The sequence below is a fragment of the Piliocolobus tephrosceles genome, chromosome 1 (genome assembly GCF_002776525.5).
Source record: "Piliocolobus tephrosceles isolate RC106 chromosome 1, ASM277652v3, whole genome shotgun sequence".
Lineage (NCBI taxonomy): Eukaryota > Metazoa > Chordata > Mammalia > Primates > Cercopithecidae > Piliocolobus > Piliocolobus tephrosceles.
The window spans coordinates 157,553,185-157,565,942 of NC_045434.1; the positions used below are offsets into that span (position 1 = coordinate 157,553,185).

The 12,758-nt window shown below is 40.9% G+C and overlaps 1 protein-coding gene across 1 annotated transcript in view; it reads right to left on the reverse strand.

Moving 5' to 3' along the window:
* Nucleotides 1–12,758, reverse strand: part of CACHD1 (cache domain containing 1) — a 227,047-nt gene that overhangs the window by 87,674 nt on the left and 126,615 nt on the right. Inside the window, exon 4 of the mRNA XM_023210311.2 lies at nucleotides 4,317–4,423. Coding sequence (XP_023066079.1) covers nucleotides 4,317–4,423 — 107 coding nt within the window. The remainder of the gene's footprint in view (nucleotides 1–4,316; nucleotides 4,424–12,758) is intronic.

Consider the following 12,758-nt stretch of genomic DNA (forward strand, 5'->3'; position numbering starts at 1 on the left):
TTAAAAAATATCTTCTTGATCTCATCTGGCCTTCCAACTTCCCTTTAAGCAAATCTCAGGAGTTCAAGTCCTTATTTTCTCTGACTCCTCTCCTCTGTTCTCCAGAGCTTGAACCCTCTAGGATGAGCCTATGATACTATTCTACCAAACAACCCTTGACAAGCTCACCCATAGCCTCTACACTGCTAAATCATATGGTTGGTTTTCTAGACCCTCAGCATACAGAGACTAGGTGACAAAGTTGATCTCTCCCTCTTTCTTGCAACACTTTCTTCACTTGGCTTCAGGCAGACAGCCCTCTTGGTCCTCTTTCCACCCACCTGACTGCCCTTTCCCAGCTCCCTTTCCAGCTTCCTCTTCATCTCAGTGTCACCTCAGCAGTAATGCACCCCAAGACTCAGTCCTTGGAGCCCTTCTCTTTTCTACCCACGATCACTTGCTACATGATCTAAAAGAACCTCATGATTTTGGTACTATCAACACACGATGAATCTCTAGCCTTGGTTATTCCCTAGACTGCAGACTTACATGCCCAACTGCTTATGAGGCCCTTTACTTAGATATCCAACAAGCATCTCAAATGTAACTTTTAATAACCTGCCTCTCACATAAACCTGCTCTTCTCCCAGCATTCCCCATCACAGTAAATGACAACTCTGTCCTTCTCCTTATAAGGCCAAGGATCTTAAAAGTCCTTCTGGACCTCTCTCTCACTCTCATATACCCACCCAGTCCCCCATCCTGCCCACTATCCAATGGACCAGCAAATCCTACCGATTCTATCTTCAAAACATATTCAGAATTCAACTGCTTCTCACCACCTCCACTGTCACTGCACTATTAATACTATCATCGTCTGCCCCCTGGATTTTGGAGTAACTTTCTAAGTTGCCTTCCCCTACTTCTACCTTTGCCTTGCCCGGTCTAGTCTCGGCTCAGTAAACCTTTTAACCTAAGTCAAATCATGTCACTTCTCTGTGTAACTCCCCCACCACATGATGGCTTTCTATCTCATTCAGAGCAAAAGCTAAAGTCCTTATAACTGCCAGTAAAATAAGGCTCTTGGTGACCCGGCCCCCGACTGCCTCTCTGGCCTAAATAGCTCTTTCACATCACCACCGTTACGGTGGCCATCCTGCAGTTTCCAAGCACACCAAACAGTCACCCAATTCAAGGTATTTGTCCCAGATATGCTGCCCCAAGATAAACTCAGTCTACAATCCCACTTACTCAGATCTCACCCACAAACCCTTAGATGAAATAGTAAGTCGTCTTTTCCTTCCCCCGACAGCCAACCGTATTCCCTACGTCTCATCTCTGCTTTACTTTTCCTTGATAGCATTCATCATCTTCTAACATATCACTTGTTTCTATGTCTCCTGGCTCCTGGCCTCCAGATTATAAGCTCTCTCTCTGTGTGTGTGTGTGTGTGTGTGTGTGTGTGTGTGTGTGTGTGTGTGAGTTTTACAGCTCCTGACCTAGAACAAAAAGGAGTACTTACTATGCAGAAGGCATTTAATAAATATTTGTCAAATGACTTGTAGCTGTACTTATTCCTTCCACTAACAGGTAGGAGGCCATTCTTCCAGGTTATGGCCATATACTAGAGAGGTCATTCACCAGATTTCCCTGTGTAAACTCCCCCCATGGCCTTCTAACTCATTCAGAGCAAAAGTTAAAGTCCATAACCTAGAAGAAAGGGCCTGTGTATTCACTAAGAAAAAGTAACACTACTTCTAACAATGAAGCCAGATCTCAACAATGTGCTCATTATCAGAAACAATACAATAAATAGTAAAATAAGGCAATGAGGATGAGGCCCTGGTTGCCACAGCCTCCAGATCCTCCAAGATCTGACTCACTGAGGTGGGTGGTCCTGGCAGTGGACCATCATTCTGGACCCTAAGTGAGCACACCTCACCCTCAGTCTGCCCAAGCCTGCCCTTTCCTATTGTCAGTCATACAGCCAGGTTAATGGAGCTTCTAGAATCTCAACACCAGACTTAGGATCTATCATTGGAAATATGTCAAGGAAGGTGCTGTCTATTAGAAAGGAGTGAAAATCCATCTGAAAGTAGTCCATAATTCCTTCTTGTTTTATTTTTTTCCCGGATTATAAAAACAACAAATGTTTAATTTAAAATTAAGAAAATTAATAAGGAAGTAAAAATATCTCAGTTTCATCATTAAAAAATAACTATTAACATTTAAGTGTGATCCATCTGGATCTTATATAAATACACACTAATTTTTAAAAGTTAATTATTGTATAAATGCACACTAATTCTTAAATCTCAGCCAGGTGCACTGGCTCATGCCTGTAATCCCAGCACTTTGGGAGGCCAAGGTGGGTGCATCACCTGAATTTAGGAGTTCGAGACCAGCCTGGCCAATATGGTGAAACCCTATCTCTACTAAAAATATAAAAATTAGCTGATTGGTGGTGGGTGTAATCCCAGCTACTTGGGAGGCTGAGGCAGGAGAATCGCTTGAACCCAGAAGGCAGAGGTTGCAGTGAGCCAAGATTGCACCATTGCACTCCAGCCTGGTCGACAGTGCAAGACTCTGTCTTAAAAAAAAAAAAAAAAAAAAAGCGGGGTGAGGTGGCTCATGCCCGTAATCCCAGTACTTTGGAAGACCGAGGTAGGTGGACCACAAGGTTAGGAGTTCGAGACCAGCCTGTCCAACATGGTGAAATCCCATCTCTACAAAAATACAAAAACTAGCTAGGTGTGGTGGTGGGCACCTGTAATCCCAGCTACTTGGGAGGCTGAGGCAGGAGAATTGCTTGAACCTGGGAGGCAGGGGTTGCAGTGAGCCATGATCATGCCACTGCACTCCAGCCTGGGTGACACAGCAAGACTCCATCTCAAAGAAAAAACAAAAACAAAAACAAAAAAACCCATGAGTTACCATGACTTGTAAAAAACTTAACTACATACAATGTTGGATTACAGTATGTATTTCTGGAACACTTATATCTGATCCTATTCAAAGATTGCTATTCCAAGTCTTTAGACCCAGGAACATCTCTCGTGTACCTAGGAATGTTAGGGAAAAAACTGAATTTGGGAACCTGGAGACTCAAGTTCCAGCTTTGCACCCTGTGCAAGTTGTGGAATCCTCCCCGTTAATTTATCTCCCCATTCCATGCCCTTGTCTACCCTCTTTTGTTATTTTTGTAATGAAAACCATTCTCATTTAGCTTCCCTTCTAGTAGTAAACCTCACTTGCTGCAGAGGGTTCCAGATGATCTGACCAATGAAAAAAGATATGCTTAGTAGATTTAGGTTGGATCATTTATCTAGCAGCTATAGTTTTATTATGCCTAAGAAACATGCAACTTACAGCTTGTTCTTTTCAGACCTAATAGATTACATGATTTGTGCATACAATTCCCAAAGACTACAATTTCTGCCCCAAAGTGAGACCTACTGGAGCCCTAAAAGTAAATATTCTGGTCCTCTGCCTTTCTCTTCGGCTTTATGTGTCTACAAGAGACCTGGAATTTGGCAAGTATAGTTCTTCATGTTTAAGGATGCTTTGTCTTTCCAGCAATAAGGAAAGTCTTAGGAGGTTCCTGTGCTTTAGATTTTTTTCTTGGTAAAATCTGAGGATTGGAGATGGTATTATTTCTCAAGTTTCTTCCAGCTCTTAAACAGTGAAGCCTCTAGGTTCTGAGATATATCAATCAACAAGAGTACATAAGACAAACAGAGAAATAAGGAGTGCAACTCCAGGGCAAAAAAGTGGAGATATCAGGTCACTTTGGAGCTATCAGTAGTTATATATAAGTACGAGCACCCAGTCGTTATTAACACTGCCTTCAGCTGAGTTCCAAAGAGAACAGGAAGAAAGTTCAACCTTGGTATACAGTATTATGGCCCTAAGTTTATTAGTAGAAAAGTTCTTACAACATCCTTCCAGAAAAATCCCAAAACAGATTAAAAATTATAACTAGGGAAAGTAAAGAACATCCAATACCTCTTATTGCAAAGATAACAGGGTCTCTAAAATAACCTTTAAAATAACAGATGTAAAATTCACGAAAAATGAGTTAACAGATTGAAGAGCATAAAAAGGTAGTTGGCATGTACCATATATATAGCTATCTAGTAGAAGCTTAAGATGTAAGCTTGACTTTTTTTTCCCTCTCCCTCTCTTGAGGGTTAACTTTCCAGCAAGAAATACTCAATCTTAAGTATGTAATACTTCTCTTCAAAAATTAAAAAAAAAAAAAATTTGAAGCAACATATTTATTCAACTTGAATGTGGTAGAATACAGTTCATCTTTGTAAAACCAACGGATTACTGACCTGAATTTAAGTCTCGTCCTGGATTGAAGGCCCGGCTATTAACAGTAGTAGAAAGTCGATCACAACTAATTGTTCTAGACACATTGGTATTAAAGCTCCCATCGAACCTGAAACAATAGGAGAGAATGAGCAATACTTATTCAGTCCAGAAAAACCAACCAATAAAAATAATGATTTACATTGTGTACATGATAGATCAGCCCATAAACAGTACAACTGTGATTTAGATTTAAATATTCGAAAAAAAAAATTTCGGAATTGGGGGAGGGGCGGGGGGACTCCTGCATCCAGAAGGTTTTAGAAATCAAATTCAATTCCAAGATAAAAACAAACAACCATTCTTCAAATCAACTTTTCTCCAATAAACTTAAGTCAGTACTACTGATAAAATCATACAGAAAATAGATGACAAAATTCAAAACAGAGCTACAAAAAAAAAAAAAAAAAAAAAAAAAATCAGATGGGTGCTCTGACGTTACATGTAAAACAGAATTCTTTAAATTATCCTATTGGAAAACCAATGACCAAGTACAAAAATAGACAGTCGTGAAGGATAAAGAATGGGTGTGGAGTAGGAATGGTCTAGATGTGAAACCCTGCTCTGTCACTATTAGAAAGATTATTCATTTTTTCTGGGTCTCAGTTTTCTTATCTGAAAAAGATAATAAAACTTATTTTCCAGAGCCATAAAAAAATTAAATATAATGTATGGAAGTTCCTCTCATAGTAAATGACACATAGCTTGTACCTGCTAGACTGTCATGCAAATAAGGCAAAAGTCTTTTCATTTCCAGTGGTAGTGTAATGCTAGTACTAGAGCTAGAACAATACTATTATTCTAGCTAGTAGCTGATCAATAAATATTAGTGGAATCAATGATTCATTGCTATAGCAGACAACAATCTGAAAGAATATAATAGGAAAACATACCAGCTTATTTACATACAGTCATTAAGAGTATTTTTAAGGCCGGGTGCGGTGGCTCAAGTCTGTAATCCCAGCACTTTGGGAGGCCAAGACGGGCGGATCACGAGGTCAGGAGATCGAGACCATACTGGCTAACACGGTGAAACCCCGTCTCTACTAAAAATACAAAAAACTAGCCGGGCGAGGTGGCGGGCGCCTCTAGTCCCAGCTACTCCGGAGGCTGAGGCAGGAGAATGGCGTAAACCAGAGAGGCGGAGCTTGCAGTGAGCTGAGATCCGGCCACTGCACTCCAGCCCGGGCGACAGAGCAAGACTCCGTCTCATAAAAAAAAAAAAAAAGAGTATTTTTAAGTAAATTTCATCCAGGAGTAACAAAAGTGAAGGATCTTGAACTTCTAAGTAAACTATTTAGGATTTCAGATCCTGAGAGGACTCAAAGTTTGTAAGAGATCCCCAAATAAATGCAACATGAAATGAGGTTTTTAAAAATTTGTGTTAAAATGTAAACTTCAGGAACCACTAATGCAACTCCATGAACCCAAATAGAGAAGCTCTAAAGCTAGGAGAAACATTCCTAAAAAGCAATATCCATTTGACCACTGGCATGAACTTTAAAATCTGTTGATCACATCTCCTAACACATAAGAACTATTACATGGAACTGATTGCACAAGCAAGGGGACTAGGTTTTCACATGGTATGTTGGTTCCAACACCAGAAGCTAAAAACAGTCTTGCTTTATTTCATATCATCTCAAAGAAGGAGATAGCTGGATTTTAAGAGACCATTAGTCCAGGCTCTAACCTAGTGCAGAGTTACACCGACAATGTCAACTGTGCCTTAAAGGACACAGTTGCTTCATCAACGTGGCTGCCCTTCCTTGGACCTACTCCAGTTTGTCTAGACGAGAAGACTGCTGCCTCAGAAGCCACAGATGGAGGGAAAAGAAGAGATTAATATAGCAGCAGCTGCTGTGTCCATGCTGGCAAGGCACTATCACTACAACCTCACTTCTCTCTAAGCTATAGCTGGCCACACTAAGTCTATTCCCTCCCAGACATTTTTATAAAGGGAGAGATAATAGTTTAGGCTTTGTGGGCCATAAAGACTGTTGCAACTGCTCTGCCATTGTAGTGTGAGAGCAGCTACTGAAAATAAATAAAAGATTGAGTATGGCTGTGTTCCAATAAAACTTAATTTTCAAAAACAGGTGGTATTCCAGACCTGTTTCATCACTGCTGGTCTAGACCAGGGCAGTCCAAGAGAAGTCTCTGGGATGATGAACATGTATTATTTTTGCACTGTCTGACATGTTAGACACATGTGGCTACTGAGCATTTGAAATGTGGCTAGCATAACAGAGACACTACATTTTCTACTTTATTTCATCTTAATTTGTAAATAGTCACTGAAGAATGGCTTCCATATTGGACAATGGAAGGCTGGAAGGTTCTCCTGATTACTTGTCTAGTAATCCTTCAGGTCTCTGTTCATGCATCCCTTCTTCAGAAAGGCCTATCCTGATTGTGACAACTTCCCAAGTCTATGTTAAATGCCTCCATATTCTGTCAAGGCATGTGCCATAATTTTAAATTTACAGTTCTATTCATGTTTTTATAGATCAGGTTCCATAAATAGACAAGAGTGCCATGAAGGTAGGCACCATGTCTTGTTGATTTTGTTCACCACTGCATACATTGCTTAGCATTGTTCTGGTCATAAGTAGGTGCTCATATTAATTGGTCTTTTATGACCATCCACACCATCCAGGGTGCCTAGTCCTGTTCTGGGCTCCCCTGAAGACTCCAAGAAATCTTAGTAAGTGAGGACCATGACTCAGTTGAATGGTTACAATACTGAAAGTCTAGCTACTTCAGAACCACCTGGGATGCATGTTAGAATGCAGATTCCTGGGATCCACTGTTAGAGAGTCTGATTTAGTGAGTCTGGGGTAAGGCCAAGGAATCTGACTTTCACAGGCTCTGGAGGAATGAGAAGTGCCTTCCAATCCTGCTATGCAGATTATTTTAGAAATAAAGCAAAGGAATGGCTTTCTGCATGAGCACGGGTACTTTCCTGTATGACTCAAAGAGACCGAAAACACAGGATCTTCCGAATGGATTTAGATCAAGAGAACAGGGTAGTTCTGAGGTATGTACACAGCTCACATCTGGACTTTGCTGTCCAAGTTATGAACCCTTTCTCCTATCCATTTCACAGTTGAGAAAAATGACACCAAAGACCGCATAGCAAGTCAGGGACCTAAGAGAGACTTGAACCCATCACTCAACTCCTTTCCAGAGACAAACCACATACGATTCCGCATAAGTGATACATAAAGAAGAACTTGCAACTCAAGAGGGTTACTGACAAATCTTCGCAGGAAATGTGTAAACCTGGAGAGAGCCTTTGTCTATCTGGATTAAGTCTCCACAGACAGCACCTCGCTTTCAGCGTTACCCCGTGAGAGAGCTGAAGTTCAATGCTGAGGATACATAGATTTTTCTGGACCTTTGTGAAATGCAAGCTGGCTCGTGGGACCAGGGACATCAGGCAACTATTATTATAGGTTGTTTTACTTCCTTTGCTGAAAAGATCATTTTCAAAAGCATTAGAGAAAACATTTTTATAACAATAAAAATGACAGTGACTCATTAACAAAAGTAGGTGCTTGATAAACATTTCTCCATCATAAAACAGTTTCACGACATGGTACTTGTCAGCAATAATCTACCCGACCTTCTCTTCCCACCATCTCCTATCCTACACTTCTAACCAAACTGGCCCTTCCCTATGTGCTCTTCTGTTCGACCCCAATTGTGACGCTCTCCAGTGTCCACTCCACTCATTCTTCAAAGCTCAGCTCAACTCTTCTTCTTTCAAATTTCTCCCTAGTACTGGCCCATGATGAGTCCTTCCTCCTCCAAGCTGACTAGTGCCATTCTGCTTCTTAACTATATGCTTGTGTCTTCTTCCTATTTTTCTTGTTTTGTAATCAAACAACATAATATCACAGTCCTATCCATTAGATACAGATTTTTTTTTTTTTTTAAAGATTCTGCTTATACCAACAAAACACTAATCAATTGTCTTAGTCCATTTGGACTGTAAACTAGGTGATTCATGAATAACAGAAATTCATTTCTCACAGGTCTGGAGGCTGGGAAGTCCATGATTAAGGTACTGGCAGATTTAGTGTCTGGTGAGGGGCCACTTTCTGGTTCATAGACGTGGCCTTTTCACTGTGTCCTCAGTGACAGGGGCAAGGCAGTTCTCTGGGACCCCTTTTGTAAAGGCACTAATGCCATTCATGGGGGCTCTGCCTTCATGATCTAATCATTTCCCAAAGGCCCCTCCTCCTAATAGGATCGTGTTGGTGATTAGTTTCCAACACATAAATTTGGGAGGGAGAAGGCAAATATTCAGACCACTGCATCAATAAAATTTATAAATAAGATTCATTCTTCGGGAGGCCGAGGTGGGTGGATCACAAGGTCAGGAGATCGAGACCATCCTGGCTAACATGGTTAAACCCTGTCTCTACTAAAATACCAAAAATTAGCCAGGCGTGGTGGCGGGTGCCTGTAGTCCCAGCTATTCAGGAGGCTGAGGCAGGAGAATGGCGTGAACCCAGGAGGCGGAGCTTACAGTGAGCCGAGATCACACCAATGCACTCCAGCCTGGGAAACAGAGTGAGACTCTGTCTCAAAAAAATAAATAAATAAAAATAAGATTTATTATAAATAATGAACAAATTATATTATTCATTTTGCCTTCCCCCTATACCAAATAAATGTGTGTTACATGGGGGTGAAATGCCAAAAAGTTTTATCATGGAACCCCTATTTGACTAAACCCTACCCATGTAGCTCTTGAATTCTCAATTCTCTCTAAAACCTTTTATGTGCTTGAGAAATTTTAGCTTCCCCCAATGGGACTGTAGGTTACTGGAGGATTTATATTTCTCTCTCATGTCTAGCACAGTTGCTGGAAGGTGGGGCATTCCATAAATTCTTACTGGTTGACTGAGTAACGAGAAAGGGCAGAGTTAAGTCACCAGAAAGCTCTGGGCATTTTATTTCATAATATTCATTGAACATCTACTATATTTCCTAAGAGTCTCAACTGCTGTGAGTTCTCTCACATGTGTTGAATTTCAGCCGTGCAGCATTCACTCGCCAGTCAAGTTAGCATGAAAAGCCTAGAAATCAACCTCACTCTGCTGCTTTTCTCACTACCACTGATGTGCCAGTCAGATGAAGAAGGAGGTGTCAATAGGGGCTTAAGATATACAGGGCTGGTGGACCAGCTAGGTTAGCAGGAGTAACTACTGGAAGCACAAGTGAAGAGTGCTTATCTTTCTACCCTTCACTAACACTCTAACGCCTACTGCTTTTTCTGGACTCCAGACTCCACACGCAGGGGTAAAACATGCACAGCCATCCTTGTTACTTTAGCTACCTCTGGTCCCCAGAGGAAGAGTCACCTTGCCGAAGACAGGAATGCATTTTATGCCCATGTGCCTTTGAGAAAAGTGACTTATAAAAAGAAATATGCTATTCGCCCTGATTTGGAGAATGTTGGAAATATAAAGCTCATACTTAAGACACTTTATAAAAAACATGTCACTTATTCTTAGGGGTTACCTAAAAGATTTTTCATTAAGAAGTACATTAGCTGCCAGTCACATTTATACAATTTCGGGTTTACGGAAAGGCCAAGAAGTGGTAAAATCATAGATTTTCATACAAAATGAATGGGCAAATCAACTTAAGAGGTTTGGTTTGCTTCATTCCTCATGCCTGTGCTTTCAAAAAGTTAGTAATGACAATAGAAATTACTGATATAAATCTCCTTTACACCCCGACTCTAAAAAAGGAGATAATGGATTGTAACTGCATTCTATACTCATTTTCATAAGATAAAACCAATGCCTGAAATTCAGTTTCAAGAGAAATAACTCCCTCTCTCCAACCCCTGTAAGTTTTTAAAAAAAAAAAAAAAAACTTCCTTCTGGATTTACTTTCATGAACAACTGATCGAAACTGCATCCCGAGGGAGAAAACAGAACTGTGACTCCCACTTTGATCTCTTCCCCATGGAGAAATTCACTCCCTGCCTGGCTTGCAAGATGTTCATTTGATTGACGTTTGCTCTGATGTGCAAACTGCTTTGAACTTCAGACATTTAATTCTCATCGGGCTGCAGTCATTTTTATTCTCCTTCAACAGGATTTACAAGCAGGAGATCAGCAAATGTAGAAGATAAAATAAATTTGCAGAAGCTTTGAATCTTACATCAAAACAGTGTTCAAGTGAGTTCCAATTGGATTTCATTCAGCCTCGATTCACAGTGTAAATCAACTTTTCAGTGGAGTCCCAGTTTAGAAAGAAAGAGATATAAAAGACCCCACCTCCCCCAACCCCCCATCCCCCCACCAGTTAGGGTTTACTTCCTTTCTTGGTCTTTGTTTAAATTTCCTAGGGAAGGTAATTTGCCAGGCAAATCACTCAGAAACCCGGGTTTTTCTCAATATTTCCAGAGAAGTCTGCCTCATTTATCACATAGCACATAAAAATCACACCCACAGTGTCAGTTCCAAGGGCAGTGATGAAATGCGGAATTGTTCATGGATGAGTTTTTAAGGTAATGATTAAAAAGCAAATCCCTGTGGAAACTGATCATCGAGTTCACACACAAAGCCAATGTAATGATAGCTAATAGGGTAGGGAATATTCTTTACTTGTTTGCTTGTTTTTAATCACTGCGAAAATGCTGAGATAAGTGCAAAAGGTTAAAAAAAATCATTTCTTCTGAAAGCAACACTTGGTATCAGATCAGAAGTGGGTATGGAAGAAATGCTGAAAGGCTTCCAAAGGGAGTTCACAACACAAGCGGGCCTTTGCTGTGAGTGCCACTGAATTACCAAGCTTTGTTTTTAGAACAGCACACATTTTTCTGCAAAACAAAGGCGGTGAAAACCCTTCACTAGTAGCTGCAGGAGCTGCTAAAGGAAGGTTCTGGACACTGAGAAACACTCAGGCCTACTAGTCCCCGGGGCCCTAGTAACAGCCTCACAGGGTCTGGTTTACTGTGATATGACACGGAGACATATCTCTTCACCTCCATTCAACCAGGTTCCCGTTCATTCTTTCTGGGAAGCATCTGCTCTCCAAATATTTGAGCAACACCAGTTGAAAAGAATTAAACAAGAACCTCCTTATCGTCCACTTAACCACCCATGAGAATAAAGTTAAACAAAGAAAGAGCTAAGATAAAAATCAAACATCTGCACTGGCAAATATTTAAACTCTGTTTGAATGGTAGAGGAAAGGGGCAAGAGCAGGATCACTTCAAAAAGGAACTATCACATTTATAAAGTAAATAATACTCAAACCCCCCCTTGACTGAGTTTACTTATTCAAACACCTAAATAAATGGGCCAACCAAAAAGCTGTCAAATAACATGTAATCACATTCCGAGAAATAGTTTTTCCTTGCATCACTGCAGAGATTGGGGTGATAAGTCACATTCTTTTTTTCTTATCAGTAATAAGGATTAAACCTTCAGGGTTCAGCAACTCAGCCAGATTGGAAACAAGGGCTGGCTTCAAATGCCCTTGGAAGGTAAGATTTTCAGAGCAATAAAGTGTCTCCCTCTCTATTAAGTCTAAGTATGACACAGACCAACCATATTTCTTTTTCGCCATTTCCCTACCACAACAGACTATCTCTTTCCCTACCACAGAAAGAGATAAGGCCCTGCTGTGACCTTGTATCTCACTTCCATATTCAAAAGATGGTATTATCATTCAATTCACTTTCTCATAAAGGCTTGGGAAATTGCACAGGTGACAGCTAGGGTGGATTGGAAGTGGGCGCACAGCCACATTAAACATTTATCCTTATCTTCCTCATCACTAGATTGGACGGGGGGCACAAGAAGATGGGTATCTGGAAAAATCAAAGAGAGAACAGGCTGGGGAGAGCAGCTTGGTGGGGTCTGCAGGCTGCCTCTGTGCCATTCCATAGCACCCCTGTCCATCCTGCCACTTGACCTCTAATAGGGACTTGACACACTTGACAGTTATTTATTTATACACCCTTCTCCTTTGCTTGGTAGACACAAAGGGGGAGGTCTTTTCTTATGTTTCTTTATACCCAGGGCCTAGCTCAGAGTCTCCTTGTGAGGAGCAAAAGTTTCGTCAATGTCTGCCGGATAAACACACATAGACAGCCTAAGAGGCTGAGATTTCCCAGGACTAGAGACCAGAGACTGTAAATTGGGTATGTTCTCTCCCCTCACACACACTGATATTTAGTACACAGCAGACAACTGTGAGTGGTAGGGCACAGACACAAAAGAGAGGCACTAACAACTAAGAGTTAGCAGATGACCTTGGAGATTAACTGGTTCCATCTACCAGCACACATGCACCGAGGAGGGAACAGTTCTGTCCACACATCTCCCTGTTCTGTTAAAGAAACAGAAGAATATAAGATGCAGAATACTTAT